We start from the raw sequence: 20837 nt of genomic DNA on the forward strand, positions 1-20837 counted from the left end.
ACACTGCCAGCCCCCGTCCGGCGCGGCGCTGCGATATACCGATCTACCTCTGCATGCCTCCATGAATACAGTAATTATAGTTTTTTTGTTAATATTTTGTATGTTATATATGAGAGCCATAAATATAAGGGACATAGGTTTTTTCATAGTTGATATGCTATAACAATGATATCTATAACGTGTATGCATGTTTTCGTTTTAACGTAGAATTGACATTCGAAATCAGAGTTACTTGTATTGGACCATAATTGGCATAATAAACGATCTTAGTTCGATTGAATTTTATTTTATTTTATATCCCTCGTAACAACCTTAGAAACAATATTATTTGAAATGAATCAGCGACAAGATCACCATCTCAAAGGCCGGAAACGCATCTGCGATTCCTCTGGTATTGCAGATGTCCATGGGCGTAGATGAACACCTTGGTGTTCCCGCTGCTCGTTTGATCCCTTCTCTTATATAAAAAAAAAGATTTTGATGATGCAGTCACAGAACCTCGAACTACAAAAGTTAACAAGATGTAGTGGATAATATATGTAAATGAAACAAGAGATATGAAGGTAAATATGATTTATTACCGTCGCATTGCGCGTCTTACAACTATTCATATATTCATTTAGCAATCTGGCTTGTCCGTTGTTTAATTGCATCTAAATCGCTGTGATTACATAAAAGTACATTAAGCTATCACTTATTCAAAAGGAATCAAGTACAAATATATAAATGATTGGAGAAGTTTCGTTGTTTAAGATCGACTTAAGCCCGAAACTAAATAAATAAAGCATTCCCGCGCTTAACAACAGCTGGAATTATAATCGAATATATTTATCTAATCACTAATTAGAGGAATAAATGTCTAATAAAAAAGCGTATATAAAATTAAATATAATAAAATTGGTTACAATAAACTGTCACTAATAATAGGAAGCCGGTTTCAACTACGGTTACATTGAAGATGCCTAATTTAATTTTAGTAGATTTTGCCGCCAAAAAATTTCTACTGTTCTCATATCTAACTTTAACTGACTAGACGTAAAAAAAATTAGGACATATGTTCAATTATGCCGTCTTTTTTTTACTATCGAAGCGACGCGACATCATTTTATATACTAATAATGAATAATTATGAGAAATATACAAAGTAGATGTAATGGTAACCTTAAAAGCTAAACGCATTTCTTGTTATATTTACAATGGTTCCTTTTACCGCCATTTCATGATTTCCACCTCGAAAACTTATGTTTCTCGGCTGAAAATGGAATCGGCTTATATTTAATTTTGATGTAAAAATTATTAGTTGATTTCGTACATTGTAGTGTTTGTTTGTCACAACGTACAATTTTTTATTTAAATTATTATTAAGTGAAAATTAAAGTCATTATCTAATATTAAGAAATAAATTGCAGTCACTTTCCAGTTGAATAAATGCATAATATAAAGAATAATAATAATTTATAATAAGACAAAATAATCATATGAATTATAAAATAGAAAGCTTTAATCATATTTATTATTGTAATGTCCATGAATTTTTGATTGTCGTTAGTCGAGTACTCGAAGGAGGTTTGTATAATGTTTATTGACTATAATTGACGCGCAAAGTCCCTATGTTTTGATTAAATATTTCTATATATTATAATTACTGGTTAATTTTCTTTGAGAAAAATGTTCTATATCATAATAATAAGTATCAGAATGTCAATAAATTACATAATAGAATAAGAATGTCAGAATTTCATGTCAAATGGATTATTATGTCAGAGGTTGTTTCTGTGACGAAAGACTTATGGTGGGACGGCACATTTCAATTTACGAAGTCAATTGTCCGCTGAGTTGTCTCCGGGCGTAAGGCCGCGTGGTTGTGGGCTTCTTGGCGGAGGTGGGCGGCTGCGAGCCCGGCCTGGACTGCGAGGTCGCGGGCGTCAGCTTTGCCTTGAAGCTGGGGATCTGCGAGACGCGCATTCCGATGGCGGTCTTCTGCTTGGGCGCGGATATCTGGCTAAGCTTCGGCTGGCCCTCGAACGTCGAGCTTCTGATCAGCTTGGGCACCGCGTCGCCCTCTATGGCCACCTTTTTGTCAGCTTTGGTCGGTTTCTTGTCGGTCTTCCTCCAAACGTTGGCGACTTTGCTCTCGACGTCCCGCGTCGACTTGGAGGAGACCGAGTTGACGCTGGAGGTGCTGCCCTGCCGGGAGCCGCGCGCCAGCACGATGGTCTTCCCGCTGTCGTTGCTCTGCAGACTGTGGTTTGAGGGCGAGTTCTTCATGGCGGACTCGGGAGGTTTCTTGACCGTCGTCTTGGCAAGTTTCCCGGTGTTGATGCTGGTCTTGGCGAGCGGTGGACGCGCGCCCCGCGAGTACTGCGGCAGACGGGAGGGGGAGGTGTGCGACGCGACTGAGGCGGCCTTGCCCGTTGTCCTCCTGTCGGGCTCCGGCAAGTCCTTCGGCGGCACTGTGCTGTCTTCCTTGGTGAAGGTACCCTGCCTCGTCAGGGGCAGCGGCTTGCTGGCGGCGGGAGGAACGGCTACGGTTCTTTGTTGCGATGTCTTCGCGGGTGATTTGTTCGGTAGCTTTTTGGGTGAGGTGCTCGGATTTGGTACCTTTGTGGGCGGTTTGATTGTAGATTTTGCACCTATTTTTGCAACATTGGTCGTAGGTTTGCTCGGAGCGGGTTTCGCTGCGGCTTTTGCGGGCGTCGCCTGTTTCTTAGCTGGGGGGACGCTCCTTCTGTACGGGGAGATGTACATGGCTTTCTTCCTTCCCCTGATCGCTTTAGGTGCATCTTGTTCCTTTTCCCCGGATTCGTTGGAATCCACGCTCTCGTCCCGTCTCTCCGGTTTAATAATTTTGGGCTTCGGTCGCTCTCGGGGCGTTTCGTTGTCGGACTCTGAGTGCGCCCTGTCCTCGGAGTAGATGTGTGGCTCTGTGCCGGGGCTGCAGAGGGGGCTGCGGTCTGTGGCGGCGCGGCGGTACGAGGCGGTCATCTCTATGTTCTTGAGGTTGTTGAGGACGCACATGTCGACTGCGGCGGGGCTCTCTACGACGGGCAGGTAGTGCCGGAAGCTGCGCGTGTACGTCTGCATCTGGGTGGAGTTGAGCTCGAAGTCGTCCTCGTTGTGTCCGCTGTCGCCGTCGCCGCTGGTGAGGTCGCGGTCGTCGTGCAGCTGCTGGTGTGTGGGCTCGTTGGAGGACAGACTGTCGTAGCCGGTCGTCGTCTCCACGTTTTCAAAGTTGGCGTCTTTGGTTACGAACGTGGGAGAAGGCGGTATGTCCTCGCTGAGGGTTCTCGTTCGGAACCTTTCGGCGTCCTCGACGCGCTTCTGTTTGATGGTCTTCTTGGCGGCCAGCCTCCGCTTCAGGCTCTCAATGCTGGGGTCGGGCGGTGCCGCCTGCTCGCTTTCCCGCGGCAGGATGTTGTGTATACTGACGGTTTGCGTCTGATACCTAGCTCTGTCCTCTATCCTCCTTTGCTTGGCGCTCAACCGTCTCCTGGACTTGGGTTCAGAGGTCGCGGTGACGTACTCGTCGGATCTGTCGCTTTCGGATTTTGTCCAAGTGACGAAGTCGTCCTGCTCGACGATGTCGAGAGCGACGTCGCTCTCGGATACGGTGTCAGTAATCGTGTAAGTTTGATATCGGCTGCTCGATGCTTTTCTCTTCTCCTTCGGCGTGAGATGGTTGGGGTCGCGACGTCTCTTGGGCGTAGACTCGACGCTGCTGATGTCCGAGGGCAGCGGCGTGCAGTTTTCGGAGCCGGAGGGTATGTCTGTGACGACGTTCAATGTGTTGGAGATGCACTCGTCGTAGACCTCGTGCGCGGTGGTCTGCTCGATCTCCAAGGTGGAGGTGGCCATCTCGTCGAACAGCGAGGGCGGGTTGACCTTGTCCAGGTCGTGGAAGACGCTCGTGAATGTGCTGCAAAGCGGGAAGTCTTGCACGGGTTGTTTGAAGTCGAACACGATGGGCGTCTTGTCTTTGACGTCGGCGACTTCGGAAGCGATGCTCGCGACGGACATCATGCTGCCTTCCATGTCGATGTGCTCCATCTCGGAAGGCGGCTTGATATTGTCGAGGAGGCTGACGGGAATGTTGTCCAAATGTTCGGAGCTGCCCTGGTGGTGGAATGAGTTGCTGAGCGCTCGTTTAACCATGAGAGCGACCGGAAGGGACTTCTTCCGACTTTTATTTTTCTTCGGCGATTGGGATGATGGTTCGTCCCAATGTCCCGAGGCGTTCAAGGACAGAAGGCTGCCGAGGTTCGAGGGCGGCTTTATGTTGTCCAAATCTAAGGAAGTGAGCGAGGTGACGCTCGCTTCCATCGCGTACGGGGAATTCTTCAACTGCGCCGCCAGTCTGGCCGCTTCCTTTTCTATGGCTGACGATATAATGGAATCGAACTTGTGCTCGTCGTCATCCAAATCGAAAGGAGGCTCCACGTTAATCATAATCTCGTCTCCGAGCGCGCCGTCCTCACTTATATGTAGTTTTTGATTGTCCAACTTGTCGGTCAAATCGGGTCTCGAAAATAAATTGGCGGCTTCGCTCTTCTCCAATAAATCGGGCAACGCCATATTTGCTTCGACGACTTCGCTCCTGATGGAGGACACCATGTGCACGGAGCCGCTGATCGTGGGGAAGGTGACGTCGTCGGGGCAAGTGTTGTCGTTCCAGGTGTCAGTTCTCTTGGAATGCTCCTCTGGTGCGGCGACGGTGTCCGTGGGGCTGACACGCTTAATGTCCGTCCACTCGTGCTTGTTCTTTCTGGTCAAGGTGGTGGCGTACTCGTGGTGGGAGCCGTCGTCGCTCCAGGAGCCGTCGAGTACGTCCGCGTACGACTCGTTAGACCTGTTGAGTTCGTCCTTGAGCTCGGACTCTATGGTGGTGTTGGCGGACTTGGGGGCGAGGCACTCGTTGGAGCGGTCTATTTCGATCTCGGTGGGCTCGTAGGTGGTATCGCTGGACTCGGCGGTGATGTCGGCGGTGGTGTCCGGCTCGAGGGTGTCATGTGGTGGAGGTGGAGGCGGAGGTGGGGGGATGGTCCACTCACAGCCAGTTGGCGGCGCGGTGTCGGCGAGCTCGTCTGCGGTTGCGCTGTCCGCAGACGGCGCCGGGACGTTTTTTGACTGTGTCTTGGTCTCGCTCCTGGCTTGAGGTTTGCTCTCGCCGGCGCCCCGAGCTATAACTTCCTCCAAAATCGCTCTATCCTTCGAATATTCCTCGCCGACCATCTTTTCCAGCGCCCCTTGGGTTTTGCTGTCCTTTCGACGTCGTCTGTGCGACTCTCTTATCTCCAGGCGGTCGTCACTCCTGACTCTCAGCTTGCCTTCGTCTCGTTTCTTCGGTTGTGCCTTGGACATGCCCATACGCACGCAGCGCTCGAAGACCTCCTTATCGGTGGAGCCGAAGGACTCGTTGCTGAGCGAGCTGAGAGAGTTGCTCCTCTCGAGCTGCCTCCGCGGGTCTTCCATTCGAGCGGGCAGACTGGGAGGTCCGTCGTCGTAGAAGCGGGAGGTGTGCCCCCGGTACCGGGACTGCAGCGCCAGGGAGTACCCGGAGGTCTCACCGTGGTACGAGTAGGGGGACCTGGTGAGGTTAAACGCCGCGAAGTCCTGTTCCAATTTCTTCACCTTGTTGGTGGGTTTGATGCTGTAGAGGCCCGAGGCCAGGTTCCTCTCGAACTCGGGGTCTTTAACAGTGTTGCGATGCTGCGCGATGTTGTCGCTGCGGTCGAGAGACTTGTGATGTCGTGGGGCATGCCGCGCGAGGTCCGCCGGCCGCTCCACGGAGTGCGCCTTGCCCTTGTTGCTCTCCAGCGAGAACTTCGCGCGAGGGTTGACGCTGGAGAGTCCGGCTTTCACGGTCTCCTCGAATATTTCCCGATCAGTGGAGCCGAAGGAGTCGAGACTGAGCGAGCTCAGGGAGTCGTTCCTGGCCAGGTCGGCGGTGACGGGGAGCTTCGGCTTCTCTCTGCTCGGGGGTGTTCTCACTTGTAGGCGGCTTTGGTGTTTCCGACCTGAAATTTAGATACATAACGATAAAATTCGTCATCTTTAGAAGCCACACAAACTTACAATAGATGTGAGGGTATATTATAGTTACCGGTGTGATGTGGTGGTGGTGGCGGAGGCGGTCTCGGAGGGCCTGGTTTGGGCGGCAGCGGCGGCGCCCGGCAGCTGCTGCTGCGGCTCTCGCTACCGCTGCGGCTCTCACTGAACAACAAGGTAAAATTATACAACATATAAAACCCCTTTATGAAAACAAAGGTAAATAGAGATTTAAAGTGATAAGATAACCAGACCTGTCCCGCAAGTTGCGAGCGAAGTCGTGCGACATCTTGACAGTCTCTGTGGAGGAGCGCAGGTACGGCGGCAATGACCTCTGCAACAAACACACAAACACATACATACAAAAAAAAACAAATAGAATCATAATTGTGATAAGATTCATAGATGACATTTTAAATTTAAAAAAAAAGCTAAAGAACTGTCAAAATCTCTGTGAAAAAATAATTTTCAACTATCATCAGAATAACCCAATAAATGTCAGCATTTGTACATAAATGATCTATCAAGTAAACTTATAAAGATTTCAAAATAAAAAAAAATGAACTCACGTAGACATCATCCCTGACGTTGAATGGATTGACAGACGGCACATCAGATTGTGGACCCTTGTTCTTAACAACCTACAATCAAAACACAACAACAATTTCAATTTTACGAAAAAAAAAAACTTATTTAAGGAAATATTTAGCATATTTTTTGTGAACCACAATTTTCCATTAAGGCATAATTTTTTTATTATATTTACTAATGTATAGATAAATAATATGAAACCTTGCGTTTGTAACAAATAAAATAACAAAATTGAAAACACATCGCGCACAAATCAACGTATGTTATAAGTTACGTGTAGAACAATGGCGGATGTTGCGTGACTAAACAGTTGTATGCAAACGTTATAACGCCTTTTTAGACAATCCGCTTTGTTTTTTTAAACGATTGTATTGAAATTTGTAGAAACTTGGCTTTGCCGCGACTTTCCAGTGATAATTATTAAGGGAAATAATTTCAATATTCCTATCATTAGACATTTATACAGTTTAATGAAAAACGGAACACTTCAATTTAGATAAAAAAAAAATAAAAGAAATGAAAAAATAATAATATTACAGGAGATAATCATTTATTAAAAATTATTATTTTATCTTTGACCTTGAAAAAGGTCATATTGTAATTTTTTTTTAATTTGAACAATGTATGGAAAAATAAAATTTGGTGTTACTATTAAAATAAAATGTCTGTTAAATTGAATATATAACACTAAAAAAAAAACTTATATACATAAAAAAGAGTCACCTGCGCAATGCCTTTCTGTATGCATTCCTCTAACAAGTCACCAGCATCACTTAAGTTGGAACTATCAGAAGTGTCATGATGGTTCTGTTCCAAAACTTTATCCTCTTGCTCTTCAGGGGGTATGTGTTGTACAGTGGGGGGTTGCGACAGGTCGGGGGGTGGCAGGTCGGGGGGCGCGGCGGGTGCGGGGGGCGAGGAGTCAATGGAGAGCACTGACAAGTTGGAGTTGCTGCCCGCTTTCGACAAGATGGCGGGAGTGTCCTCTGTGAAGTACACTTTACACGTGTCCCCGGGAGTTTGTGTGCCTGCAATTAAATTAATTATATTAAAAAATGTACTAAAACATGACCAAAATTATACACAATTATGTAAGAATGTTATATAGTCCTAAAAAAGGATCTTTTGTCAGTCGAAAAATATGTGAACTAATAATGTCATCTTGACAGCATCATATTTTGACCAATGAGGGAGTGACAGCTGCAGAAATTAATGTTGCCATTTCACATAATTTTGGAAATTGCATAAAAATATCACGCATAGATGTAGAACATAGTCTGGAAGAACACAAGTTTTTTTTAATACCGTTCGGACGGAGTCACGGGCGACAGCTAGTTTATCAAAATGTTTGCATGTATAAATTTAAATAGCAAAGGATTATGACTAGAACTCAGGTTATAAGTTATATATTAATTGCTTAGAGTTGGAACACTGACGACTTTCGGAAGAAGTTAGGAAAATGTTTGCTCAGTGGCAATCCTTAACACTTGTAAACTCCCCCCCCCCTGTCAACGTCAAAAAACTGCCATAAGATCCTTGTAGGACTATAACGGGAATTTACCTTTCATGGAGTCATTATGCATTCCCGAGGCGGCTGGCAGAGGATGAATTTCTTGTCTGGAATAATTATATTTATAATTTATTAAAATCGCATAATTTAAAAAAAAAAAGTATACTTCTAGATCAAATAAAAATATTATTAATAACAACATGGCATAATACCTGTTATCATTTATCTGCAAGTTGGAAGTATCAGGCGGTGACTCCCTGGACTCTGTGGGCTTCATCATCAGGAGCGACTGCTGCGGAAACAAACATAAAATATTTTAATTATTATTCTTAGTGACTTAAGATCAAAGAAAGGTTACACACGATACGTCACTATAGTGATTTTGACGTGACGTGACGTGTACAGATGTAGTTGAAGACCGGATGTTACCTTGGGGTCATCGTCGATGGTGAGGCTGCTGAGACTGGTGCGTGCGGAGAACTGCGCCGGCGTGTGCTCCACCTGGAACCTCGACACGCGCTCCTCGAACACTGACGTCACTACGCACGACTCTGAACACAGCAACAAACTAATGTTACATACTTATTCTATGACGTCACTAACATTTGGGAATAAAGAAGAAATTATTAAAGCACACAACATTTTATATGCCACAAAATATGTCTGGTATAGATACCGTTGTGGTTGGACATCATGTCCTCGTGATGCGGCGGTGGCGCTGCGGGTGGAGACAGCGGCGCACTCTGGCCCGGCGAGTCGGGTATCTCGCTCGGCGAGATGCAGCCCGACGTTAACCGGCTGACGCATATAAGATAACGTGTTAAAATCGTAGACTGACCTCACTTGGCAGGGAAGACACTGACAGGTAAACAGACTAAACAGAAAAGAAAAGAAAAAGTGGCTGACCTGACTTCGGAGACTACAGAACCCTGGTCGTCGTGCTGCGAGCACTCGGGCAGGGAGCCGAGCGAGCTGGAGCGCGAGAACATGAGGGGCGTGTCCTCTACGAAGCGGCCCGGAGTGCCCGGCGAGCCCGGAGTACCCGGACCTGACACCAGCGGAGACCGAGCGAACGTCACCGCTTTGGAACCTTACGGATTAGATCGAATAAGATCATAGTTAAAATATACAAACAACTGAAAATTATTTAATTCGGTTATGAAGAAACATACGTGCCGGTTATAAAATCTTTAACATATTGTTATAATTATGTTTACCTTCTTTGTCCTTGCTAGAACTGCTGGTGCTCTGCTCCTGAGGGCCGGGCTCGACGTGCATGGTGGCAAGCGCGTTCTTCTTGGCCAGACTATCCTCCTCCGTCGGCTCCCCGAGGCTGCTCAGCGAGCTCACCCGCGAGAAGTACCCGGGTGTGCCCTCGTCGCAGTAGTTCACTGGCTTCTCCGGACTGATCATCCCTGAGCTGAATTTGGTATCAAATACGCTTCGTTTTTCGGGAACAGGCTCCGCGGAGGGCGGCTGCGGTGTCGATATGGCGCGGTCGTTATCGTGTCCCGGCGGATCCTCGATAGAACAGGTGTCCTTCTCGTCCGAGTGGGTCATGACCTCGGGGTTCTCTTTCGCGTTGGGAGTACTCTTCGGTTTTCCCTCTTTTCCGATAACGCGTAGATCTGACATGGATGTGGCTGTCGAGAAAATGATGGGAGTTTCGTATGGAGTGCCCTCGGTGGCGAAGTGTTTGATGGTGTCCTCGTGCACGGAGGGTCCGGGCGGCTCGGAGATGTCCGAGCCCGTCTCCGAATGATGTTCGGCGTACCGCAGTGAGTAATCCGTCGGTTGATCTAAATCTGTTTCCTGATAATCGCCGAAGGTGTTGGTATTTTCCTTTTTATACTTCTTATTGTCGGAGCTCTTGGATTTTTCTTGCGCTGGAGGAGTTTCGGCTTCGTTGTTTTTAGTTTCCGAGTACTTTCTACTATAATCTATGGGTTGGTCGCAGGAATCTTGGTCGACGTCGTAACCAGATTCCGTGTAATTAGTTCTCATGTCTGTGGAACTTCTGGGTGGTGGGATAGGAGGTTGATTGTACCGGAGGTAGGTATTATCCTTGGGTAGCGTTTTCGAAGCCGCCTTAAACGCTTCGCCCGAAGGTTCCATTCTCATCAAGTCTTTGCTCCGCGGCGTGGGCACTGGCACTTTGCCTGTGCGCATGACCCTCTCGAACACGGAGTCGGAGTGTGTGCTGGTGACGGAGTCCTTGCTGTCGGATCTGTTGACGTTGCCCGCACTGCCCGTGTTGGATCGTGTCACCAGAGCGCCTTTCAAGAGAGTGTTACTGCAACTGAGGTAGCTCGCCAAGTGAGCACTGTGGCTGAGTGATATCTGCGACGCTAGATTCCCCATGAGCGGGGAACTAGACGTCATTCTATGTCTTTCTAAGTTCATAGCGATTTGTCTTTCTGTCGCTGTAAATAGGTTCTTTTCTTCTCTGTTACTAGTTGAGGGGGAAGTGGCCGGTTCGATGTTGTCGCATGTCTCGGCCAAGTTTTGATCTAGCTCTTGTTCCAGTGCCTTTTGTTTTCGGGCGCCGAGAGTCGGTAAGGCGGGTAAATTCATATTTCTGGCAGTAGTATCTAGGGCGATTATGTGCGATTTGCCAGGTTTCGAATTGAGAAGATTCTTCAAAGCTGCGCTGGAACCCATCGCAATCATTTTGTGTTTGGAGTGAATAAGACTTCTGAGCATCGGTACGGCCCCGTGGTCCCAGAGGAACTGTTGGTCTTGCTGGCATCGAGCCGAGAGGTTCCACAGGGTGCCGCACGAGTTGCTGACGACTGTCAGACTAGGAGACTTGAGGTGTTGCAGTAAGACACTCAAACAATTTCTCTCGCGGAGAATTTGCCTGTAATCTTCGCGGACGGCGATGTGGCTCGACACATTCCTCATTATACCTCCTGCGTTTTCCACAATTGCTAGAGTTTTTGTCGGGGAGTTATAACTGAGCATATCTACGAGAAACCCTAAGGCTCCGTCGACGGAACATAAAGCTACTTTGTTCATGGAGCAGTGGGCGGTCAGGTTCCAGAGAGCCGAGAGCACGGACTTGAGCGTTGCTTCCTTTTGGCAGGTCATCGCTGCCTTGGTCAGGCCCTTCACGGCTCCGACCTCTCTCAATACTTGCTTACTGTTGGTATCTGCTCGCCAAGAAAGGTTTCTTAGTACAGCAGCTGTAACCTGAAAGCAACGTAAAATAAATTTATAAAATTTAATGCAAAGTTTTATAAATATAATGTTATGAACGCTCTATTTTCCTAAATTGCCATTAAATCATAAACCTCGTCACATTTGAGATCTTATAACATTGAGATGAAATTGATTATAGGTACAGTCAGCTTCATAAATATAGTGGCAGTCAAGATATCCAAATATATAGGAACACCTAAAGTGATCAATTATATTAGTACAACCAAAGTTATCAAATTAATTGAAGCATCCACTCTGCTCAAAAACACCGGAGCGTTCACATCGTCATATATATGAGTACATTCAAAGTGCCCATAATTATAGTAACAGACAGAGCGTCAATAGTAACGAAGCATCGAAAGTATGCAAAAATATCGTAACATTTGACAAAATTGAACTCTATCTCTATTTACTTAAGATACACTTTGAAATATACTACTTCTGTTAAATTCATTTGACGCTTTGTATCAACATAATAGGTTGTCCAATAAGTTCGTTCCGATTTTCAATAGGTATCTTAGAATAGACCCGAATATATTACAATTATTGAAAACATATGACATGTTTACATAACACATGCATACTGAAAAGCTTAACTTCAGCCATATTTTGACAAATGGTAGGACACGATTCGTTCTTTTCTATCAGTTTTATAAAAACTGATTGACTTAATTTTTGCCGAAATACATAAGACGTTTTGTTATAAAATCGAACAAATATAATTTAAAAGACGTATGTCAAAACTTAAGAAGGGCCTTTAAAATTTCCATTAAAAATGGGCACGAACTTATCGGACAACCCAACATTTTTCTTCTTATTATTATAACGTTTAAAATTTATAAATTGACGATACATGACAGATACCTAATCTACCTATCTATATATATAAAAGAAAGTCGTGTTAGTTACACTGTTTATAACTCAAGTTCGGTCGAACTGATTTAGCTGAAAATTGATGGGGAGGTAGCTTAGAACTAGGAGACGGACATAGGAACTTTTTATCTTGTGAGCATTTTTTTTATTCCGCGCGGACGAAGTCGCGGGTAAAAGCTAGTAAGTAATATCAAATTTTATTCTGTCACAATATGTGCTAGTTTCAGTGTTTTACTATTTTCGCCGCAGTACGTAAGTAAGTTTAATGGTTCGAATCCCAGGCTTACAAGGTTTTTATTTTTCAATATTATCAATATATGTAGGGCATCGAGACCGGGTATACCCGGACCGAAAAAACCCGGTTTTTCCCGGTTCTGAGGATTACAAAAAAACCCGGGTTTGATTATTAAAACTCGGGTTTATCGGGTTTTTTTTTTAATACTTTTGTTTTTGTAATTTATTAAGTTTAAGCCACTTCGAATGCAATAATAAATAAATGGAATAAAAATACGCTTTGATAAATTATTAATTATTACGTAAAACGTAGCTTCGTTGCTACGTTCCTATCAATTGTGCGATATCATTCGATGAATGGACATCTAATAAAAATAGAACTTATATAGGGCTCACTTTACATTCACCAAATTTTGCAAGGGATAGCAGTTTTCGAAATCTAGGTCTCATACGAATTCACAGGTCCTTGATTGCAGCCTCATGCGTACAATTGATTTAGGCCAAGTTGGACGAATATGGGGGTGGTTGCATTAGGGAAGTCCCTTAAGTCATACCATCAGCTATGCATCGCTCATACTGTTAAGCTGGCAATTGTGGATGTAATGTACAAACACAATGCCGGCTTCGAGGAAAACGTCGCTCAGCTTGCCGAACTTGACGAGGATGAAGATTTACCTTCATCAGTATTGGCTCAAAGACTGCGAACTGTAGAATTTAACGACGACACAAATTCTACAGACAATGACGAGGATGGCGTTGAATTTAATAATGAATCCACGTTTATGGGGTCTTTCAGTTCACCATATTTTAGATACAACGATCTGGTATCAAAAGTACGAAAAGTGGTAAAAATCTTCAAAAAATCGACAAAAAACGATGACGTCCTTCAAAAACATGCCAGAGCTGATTTAGACAGGAGTACTCCCTGCTATTAGATGGGAAAACGCGCTGGAGTAGCATTTCTGCCATGTTAGGTCGGTTTCTGAAATTGAAAATATCTATTAGAAAAGCTTTAATTGCTTTAAAAACAGATACTGCATTTATCTGATGACTGGAGAAATATAGATGAGATCCATAAAATATTGGATGTTATTAAAACTGTCGTCGAGGCGCTATATCGACGCGATGCAACTTTACTTACAGCTGATTTCCCTAAAATTTGCTTTGAAGAAAATGGATGAAATGACCATGACCACTAAGTCACAAAATGGCAACTGCATTGAGCAAACGATACGCAAAAAGAAGACTAACTCAAGCAGCAACACTACAGTACTTGACTAATCCGGGTAAATATTTTGAGAACATTCAAAATGAAGATAAAACTGTTTTTTATCGGCCGTAACAGGTGATGAAAGGCTAAACGAAATTGTTAATCTGATTAAACGCACAACCAAAAAAAAGTATATATATACCTCTTATATACCTATACCTATATACCTCTTGAAAATTTGCCAGCGCCAGACCAAAACCTGCGAGAAATTGACATTTTATTTTCCTTTATATTTTGTATTCATTGTAGGAAATCGATATATAAACGCAGATTAGTGTATTTTAAAAAATTACAATGGAAAGATCGAAATGCTCGAAAAAACCGGTCTACCCGGGTTTTGATACTCTTAGACCCGAAAACCCGGGTTTTCAAAATTGAACCGAGTTTCGATGCCCTAAATATATGTATAGAGCTTGATTTATTTTTAATGAAAAGGAAAAATCTAGTAATTTACTTAGAATATGTTTTTTACTTAACAAAAACAAATTTAAATTTTTATTTTTGGGGTATTAAATATTTAAATAAAATTAATAACGATTAGGTTCGGCCATCTATACAACTTCTGTTAAATTAATTGACAATTTGTATCAAAATATTTTTCTCTTCCTGTTAGGTATCTTCAGTCCGGTTGCAGTAGAATTTTCCAAGCATAGATTTATTACACGTATTCGATGTCGCCAGTGACAGTCCGCGCGGAATTTAATGACGAAACTTACAATAATAAACGTGAACAATAATTCGTAATTAAAGATGTCGAATAGTAACCAATAATTGTTGCGATAAAGTTCAATTTTATATAACGCTTTGATAATAAAATTAAAAACCTTAAAAATGTAAAAATAAGTTTGGGATTCGAATCGCCAAAACTGCGTATCACAGCGAGCAGTTAAGCCGTAAGGCTAAACTGGCATATATGGTGACAAATTAAAATTTGATATTGCTTATCTATCTCGTACCCATGCGGGACGTAAACTTGAAGTAAATAGGAAAAAAATGTTTTGATATAAAATGTCAAATGAATTTAACAGAAGTAGTATATTTCAAAGTGTATCTTAAGTAAATAGAGATAGAGTTCAATTTTGTCAAATGTTACGATATTTTTGCATACTTTCGATGCTTCGTTACTATTGACGCTATGTCTGTTACTATAATTATGGGCACTTTGAATGTACTCATATATATGACGATGTGAACGCTCCGGTGTTTTTGAGCAGAGTGGATGCTTCAATTAATTTGATAACTTTGGTTGTACTAATATAATTGATTACTTTAGGTGTTCCTATATATTTGGATATCTTGACTGCCACTATATTTATGAAGCTGACTGTACTTTGACCTAATGATTGTTGTTTCTAGTTTCATCAAATATACCTATTTCTAGAAATAAAAACTTACTTGTCGCATATCATCATTGGGGGATTCCAGTTGTTCAACGAGCGCCAACATAAAATCTTTGAAGGAGCATAGCAATGACTTGTTGTTGCCGTCTCCGAATGTTAAATTAGTGAGCGTCATGCCGGCGTACTTCCTCATGGTGAGACAGGTGTTGTCGTCAGTTCTGCTGCCGTGCGCCGCCTGATCGCCGCTCACGAGCGCCGCCAGCGCCTGCAGCCCGCCCAGTTGGCACACCACGTGTCTATGTTCTTCATCAAAGGAAAGCTTCATAAGCGCTGCGACGCTTTGACTAGGATGTTTAGTGGCGTCATCTTCTATTACTTCTTTGCCGTCTTTCCTCGCATCCACCAAGTCTTCTAACACGTAACAATATTCGCGGACTTGTTCGAGCAACCTCCACACTCTCGCTTCTCTTCTGCCCGCTTTGTCGTCAGTTTGCGTATGGATTATGTTTCGCAGTGCCTTGGCGGCGCGGTCTCGAGTCTCTCTGGGTACTTTCGAGTGAATTAGCTGTACTAGTAAGGGTATACATCCAGCTTGTCGCATCGCTATACAACTTTCAACAGACCTGCTCATTTCTAGGAGCGGGCCGCTAAGATCTGCATTATTTTCGGGGGACAAGCTAAGTAAGGATATCAAGGAACATACACATTCCATTTTATTTTCTAAGTTGGAAGAAGGTCTGGAGCAGTTATTTGAGCCATTACTTGAAAAACTTCTAACACTAGAGGAGTCCTGGCCGGTCCAGACATCCCGTTCTCCGGGCCAGGTACCTCTGTAGAGCTGGGAAGCCCGTTTGTCTCGTTCGCTCGATCTGGCCGCGCTTTCTAATCCATAATGCAATGTGGTCCTATAATTTGTCCTATGGGGTCGGTCCTCTTCAGCGGTATACGTGGAAGACTGTGGTTTCATGGGCCGTTTTGGTAATGCTCCGGATTTCTTTTGTGCTTGGCCATCGTCACCGTCGATTTCGTCATCTAAAAAGTTTGGGTTTGTTATGTCGCTTCGTTCATCAAATTCGTCGGGTGATGGAGAATGGTCCAAAAAATGCGGTTTAGGAATACGACACTCGATATTCGATCGAGACGGTGGTTGATAGTCGTCATCTAAAAAATGTGTCCGGCGTGCGAGCGTGTCGGATTCCAGAGTTTCCAGCTCTAACGTGAGATCCCGAGCACGTGTCTTGTCAGTCCCTTTGGAGGGATATTTTGTTACATTTCTAGTTTTAGTGTCCGGCAGGCGACGCGCGTCGGGAGAGAGCGGGCTGGAGGAGTGTGGGGGACCCCGAGGGGTCTCGCTCGAAGTGGAAGGTGTGCAGTCTTCACTGGCCGATGGTCCGGAATCAGTCAATGGTGAGTTCGAAGAATCCATGCTGCTCCAAGGATCTACCATCACTTCGTTCTCCAACTGAAACAAGAAAAACCAAATTAAGTAATTCAAAATTGATACGATAAAATGCATTAAGGCAAACAAGTTCCGATCTTGTTCAAAGGAAGTTACTTTTAAGGACATGTAAATATCCTTAAATGAAAAATGCTATTAAATTCCGCCAACAATTTAAAAATGTTTACTATCGTATGTAAAAATAACAAATTAAAAATAACTACCTTTACTAGAACAATTAAAGTCAAATTAACGAAATTCTATAAGGTTGATGTAAAACGCTGAAAATTAAAAATTATTATTAAAAATATGTGTTTACATTAATTAGTATTATGTATCTCGCTTTAGAATTAATCGTATAAAATTTGTGTTGATTAAAATTGTTTCAGTTAACGCGAATCGAAGTTAAATGGGTAACCAGCGTGGTCAAGGCCATTTGGCAAGAAAGCTGACTCTAGTACGTTATTTGTGGAAGCAGAACTGCTGGGTATGTTTTACTGCTGTTTATTTACAGACCGATCAAAATACCAGTTACGATGTTTAAGCGATAAAGGAGATGAGCGGGTTAATTTACTCAGGCTGCATTTGCCATTTTCCAGGTATTTTTGACATATTTTGACGTGGTAAGGATACTGTATGTTTAAAGGAAAACTTATCTGTTCATTACAAATATTAAATGTATATACTAGCTAGATATAAACGACGACAAAATCATCTTTCTTATAATAAATAGATTTCTTAAATAACGATAGAATGCTGTAACTAGGGTTGCCAGGTCGCCAAAACTACTAGCCGGACAGACCAGCCAGTTTGGCCGGATATTTGGGTAGAAAGGTCGGACACCCTATATTATTGAGGATTTTGTCTCAGTATTAATAGGTACACTCTCATTTGGGAAATGTAAAAAGCCTAAAAAAAACCGTAAAACCGTTTATTTTGGCCGAACACGCAATCAAACAGCCTACCTATGTCCGGCTTTATTCGGACGCCTGGCAACGCTAGCTGTAACTAGTCTTGGTGTCTTGAGAATGTAAATCATTTTGAAATGGAATTCTGTAGCTGGAATGATTCCAAATTTATCCAATGAACATTTTTTTTATTATCTCAGGGAACTTGGAGTAAGTAAATTGTTACAAATTTATTTATCAGGGATGAATGTAAACAAAAAAAAAAACTAATTTGAGGAGATTTTTTTTTAAAGAAGGCATAAATTCTTATAAATTTGAACTTAAGTGATGAATAATAAGGTAGGTAGGTATAGAGTGTTTAAACGGTACTATTATAAAGCATTAGTAGTCGACTCACAGTCGCTCTTAACGGCACATGAATGCAAATCAGCATGTACGATTTTGTTAAAGAAGACAGTGCAAAATGTGATTCAGAATGTTAGAAAGATATTAGAGGTGTTCTAAGACAAGGTGAACACTGTCCTTTAACACTTTCCGTGCCATTACAATTTTAACCATGTCTTCTCTTTTCCTGCATAAGTTTTACTGGACTCGCTAAGTGAGTCGGCGGTATTGAACGTGTTATTTTTTCAGATCATGCAACACACATAGAATACTAAAGGATTCGTTTAAATTTATTAATACTGTGTAATAAGATCATGTATAAGATCAAAAGAAATTCGAGCCGACTGTTTTGTAATTACTTCGCATCTGTGGAATACATAGGTAGAAGCGGTTACTTTATATGCGAATTTAAAACTTCCTCTTACATAAATTATTGGTATGTAAATAAAAAATCATTGTCGGTACGTGCGTCTTATATACATTCTTAAATCAATGGATTTCTAACGAAATTTTAATTAAATTTTCTGGTACGGTGGTATTCTTTGACATCTTAGGCATTATACTCAGTTGTAAGTAAAAAAAAAAATCAATGACAAAATTCACTACATCACCTTGGCAAAGATTTTTTCTGATAAAGTTATAATAACTGATATACTATTAGCCGCATTTTTCTAACGCTAATGTTAAACTTTCTACTGAGGTTTGCGATATAAACTGGATTATCAGTACAGTCATTAAGGTTGTTGCTCATCTTTCACCGATGACACTTTCGTTCCTAACTGTACCTCATCTCTGTACGTATTAATAACATATTAGAAACCATTAGCATCGTTGTTAACACAAGCAAATTTTAAAAGATTAGAATTAGTTCTATTTTTAATTATATGTACATAATAGCTGTCGCCTGCGACTCCGTCCACGCGGAATTAAAAAAAAACATAATATGTAACTCATGTGTTCTTCCAGACTATGTTCTACATCTGTGCCAAATTCCAGAAAGATCCGTTCAGCCGTTCCGTTGATACAATCAATCATCCATCCATCCAAACATTCGCATTTATAATATCGGTAAGATTTGTCATTGTCTATAAGTCTTTACTATGAAAATAAAATTGCTTCAAGAATAAGCACGTACCATGAAGTCATTTAAAATTCCAATCATCTCTTAGGAATCTTCTTTTCTAAGAAATATTGGGAAAACCAAAAATAAATTCCATTGCGGTACTAGAGAATTAGTTAAATGTTTTTGTCTCATAAACTGGTACATAAAGAAATGTGATTAACCGCCATATCACATTACTCCTAGACCAACAGCTACAATTTATCTTAGTGAGGTGACGCATTCTTTTCCTATTGGCAAAGATCCAGTCAATACGACAAAGGTTATCCTTAGTCATTTGAAGAGTACAACTAAATATCAATAGTGCTACTGAAATAAATAAAAAATGTTATCATCATCAGCTATATAGTCCCCACTGAGGGGCTCGGAGCCTACCCCAAGTTAGGGGTGACTAGGCCATAGTCAACCACGCTGGCCCATTGCAGGTTGGTTGACTTCACACATATCACTGAAATTCTATATATAGGATAAATGTATATATGTAAATTGAAAATAGAAAAAAACATTGGTACATGGCGGGATTCGAACCTAGGACCTGCTGATTGCAAGTCAAGTGCTTAACCCCTGAGCCAGCGACGCTCTCGATTTGAGTTATTATCTATCTTTTATAAATACTGAAAACAAAATAAAACGGTAACCGATCAGCTTAAGAAAATTGTCAATATAAAAAAACTATTTCATTTGGCTGGGGATTATAAGAATCTCATATGATGTGGCTATGAAAAATATATTCAGATTTTTCGAAGAAGAACCTTGACTTTGCTTTTGTTTAATTAATTACGACACACTTCAATTATCTTTCTCAACAAACCCCTAATCAAACAACGTCTTTCTGAAGCACTGTTGATTAAGATATTATCTGAATAAATATCTTATGTATAACTAACTAGCTGTCGCCCGCGACTCCACCCGCGCGGAAAAAAAAGACGTAATCAAACAAACATCAGTTCATCCATCCATCTAAACATTTGCATTTACTCGTATAATATTAGTCAGATTTAATAAAAGTATTATTAAGGAAATTGGAAATTTGGTAATATAACAAACAAGAGCGTATTTTATTCGATTTGTAATTACGTTTTTTACATAACGTAAAAGTAACTTTGGTACCTTGGTATCGACGTCTCTAAGGTCGGAATAGTTTTGTCATAGGCAAGACATACTGGCACGAGTTGGTACAACAAATTCCCACATTCTAAATTTGAAATTAAAAAGTAAAACGTAGTAACATAATCAGCCTGTATAGAGGGTTTATCACGAACATTTGCGATATGCGTTTTCGTAACGTCATTAAAAAGATTTGTATGGGATTTCTCGCAAATCGACAAATTTGATTGTTAAAGATTATCGCAATATTTCTTAATTGTCCCTTAAAACGAATCAAGCTTGTTACTGTATCTTTTGATAATAACAGCGCTATTAATCTTACAAAATAGATGAATTTAACCGTCATTTAAGTGCAAACAAAGAGTGACTGTCGCAGGAAGTATTAGCATGTAACAATGGCCGGCGACAAACAATACAACGATGTCCGCTGCTGTACTGACTAATACACAATGCTCTATCGAAATGCTTAGTTACCCTAAATTGATTCAAATAATTAATCATATTGTACCGTCAATTTAAGTCGTAGGTGTCATTTGTAACTTAATTTAATTGAAAATCAATAACAAAACTAACACATCTATAATAAAATTTTACTTTTCAATATTTGCATAGAAAAACTTGAATTTGAAGCTACAGACGAGAACCAAAAGCGTGCCTTATATAATCTACATCAATGGATCCCCAAACTATTTTGGACAAGTGACCCCCTTTTCCAAAATGAACCGTTACCACAGACCCCCATGGCCAAATTATCTACTTTTAAAAACAATTATTGTTATTATTTTTCATTCTGACTTAGTTCAATAGAAGAAGACA

At 42.0% G+C, this 20837-nt stretch overlaps 1 protein-coding gene across 2 annotated transcripts in view; it reads right to left on the reverse strand.

Moving 5' to 3' along the window:
• Positions 1 to 1654: 1654 nt before the first annotated feature.
• LOC106711851 (adenomatous polyposis coli protein) overlaps positions 1655 to 20837 on the reverse strand; it is a 49632-nt gene continuing 30449 nt past the window's right edge. For both annotated transcript variants that reach the window (XM_014504259.2, XM_045679393.1), the window contains exons 3-14: positions 15120 to 16526; positions 9364 to 11338; positions 9053 to 9236; positions 8823 to 8944; positions 8576 to 8697; positions 8359 to 8438; positions 8198 to 8253; positions 7360 to 7664; positions 6615 to 6686; positions 6300 to 6379; positions 6101 to 6210; positions 1655 to 6014 (exon numbers count right to left, since the gene is read on the reverse strand). In XM_014504259.2, coding sequence (XP_014359745.2) covers positions 1813 to 6014; positions 6101 to 6210; positions 6300 to 6379; positions 6615 to 6686; positions 7360 to 7664; positions 8198 to 8253; positions 8359 to 8438; positions 8576 to 8697; positions 8823 to 8944; positions 9053 to 9236; positions 9364 to 11338; positions 15120 to 16511 — 8700 coding nt within the window. In that variant the 5' untranslated portion in view covers positions 16512 to 16526 and the 3' untranslated portion in view covers positions 1655 to 1812. The remainder of the gene's footprint in view (positions 6015 to 6100; positions 6211 to 6299; positions 6380 to 6614; positions 6687 to 7359; positions 7665 to 8197; positions 8254 to 8358; positions 8439 to 8575; positions 8698 to 8822; positions 8945 to 9052; positions 9237 to 9363; positions 11339 to 15119; positions 16527 to 20837) is intronic.

The sequence above is a fragment of the Papilio machaon genome, chromosome 9 (genome assembly GCF_912999745.1).
Source record: "Papilio machaon chromosome 9, ilPapMach1.1, whole genome shotgun sequence".
NCBI lineage: Eukaryota > Metazoa > Arthropoda > Insecta > Lepidoptera > Papilionidae > Papilio > Papilio machaon.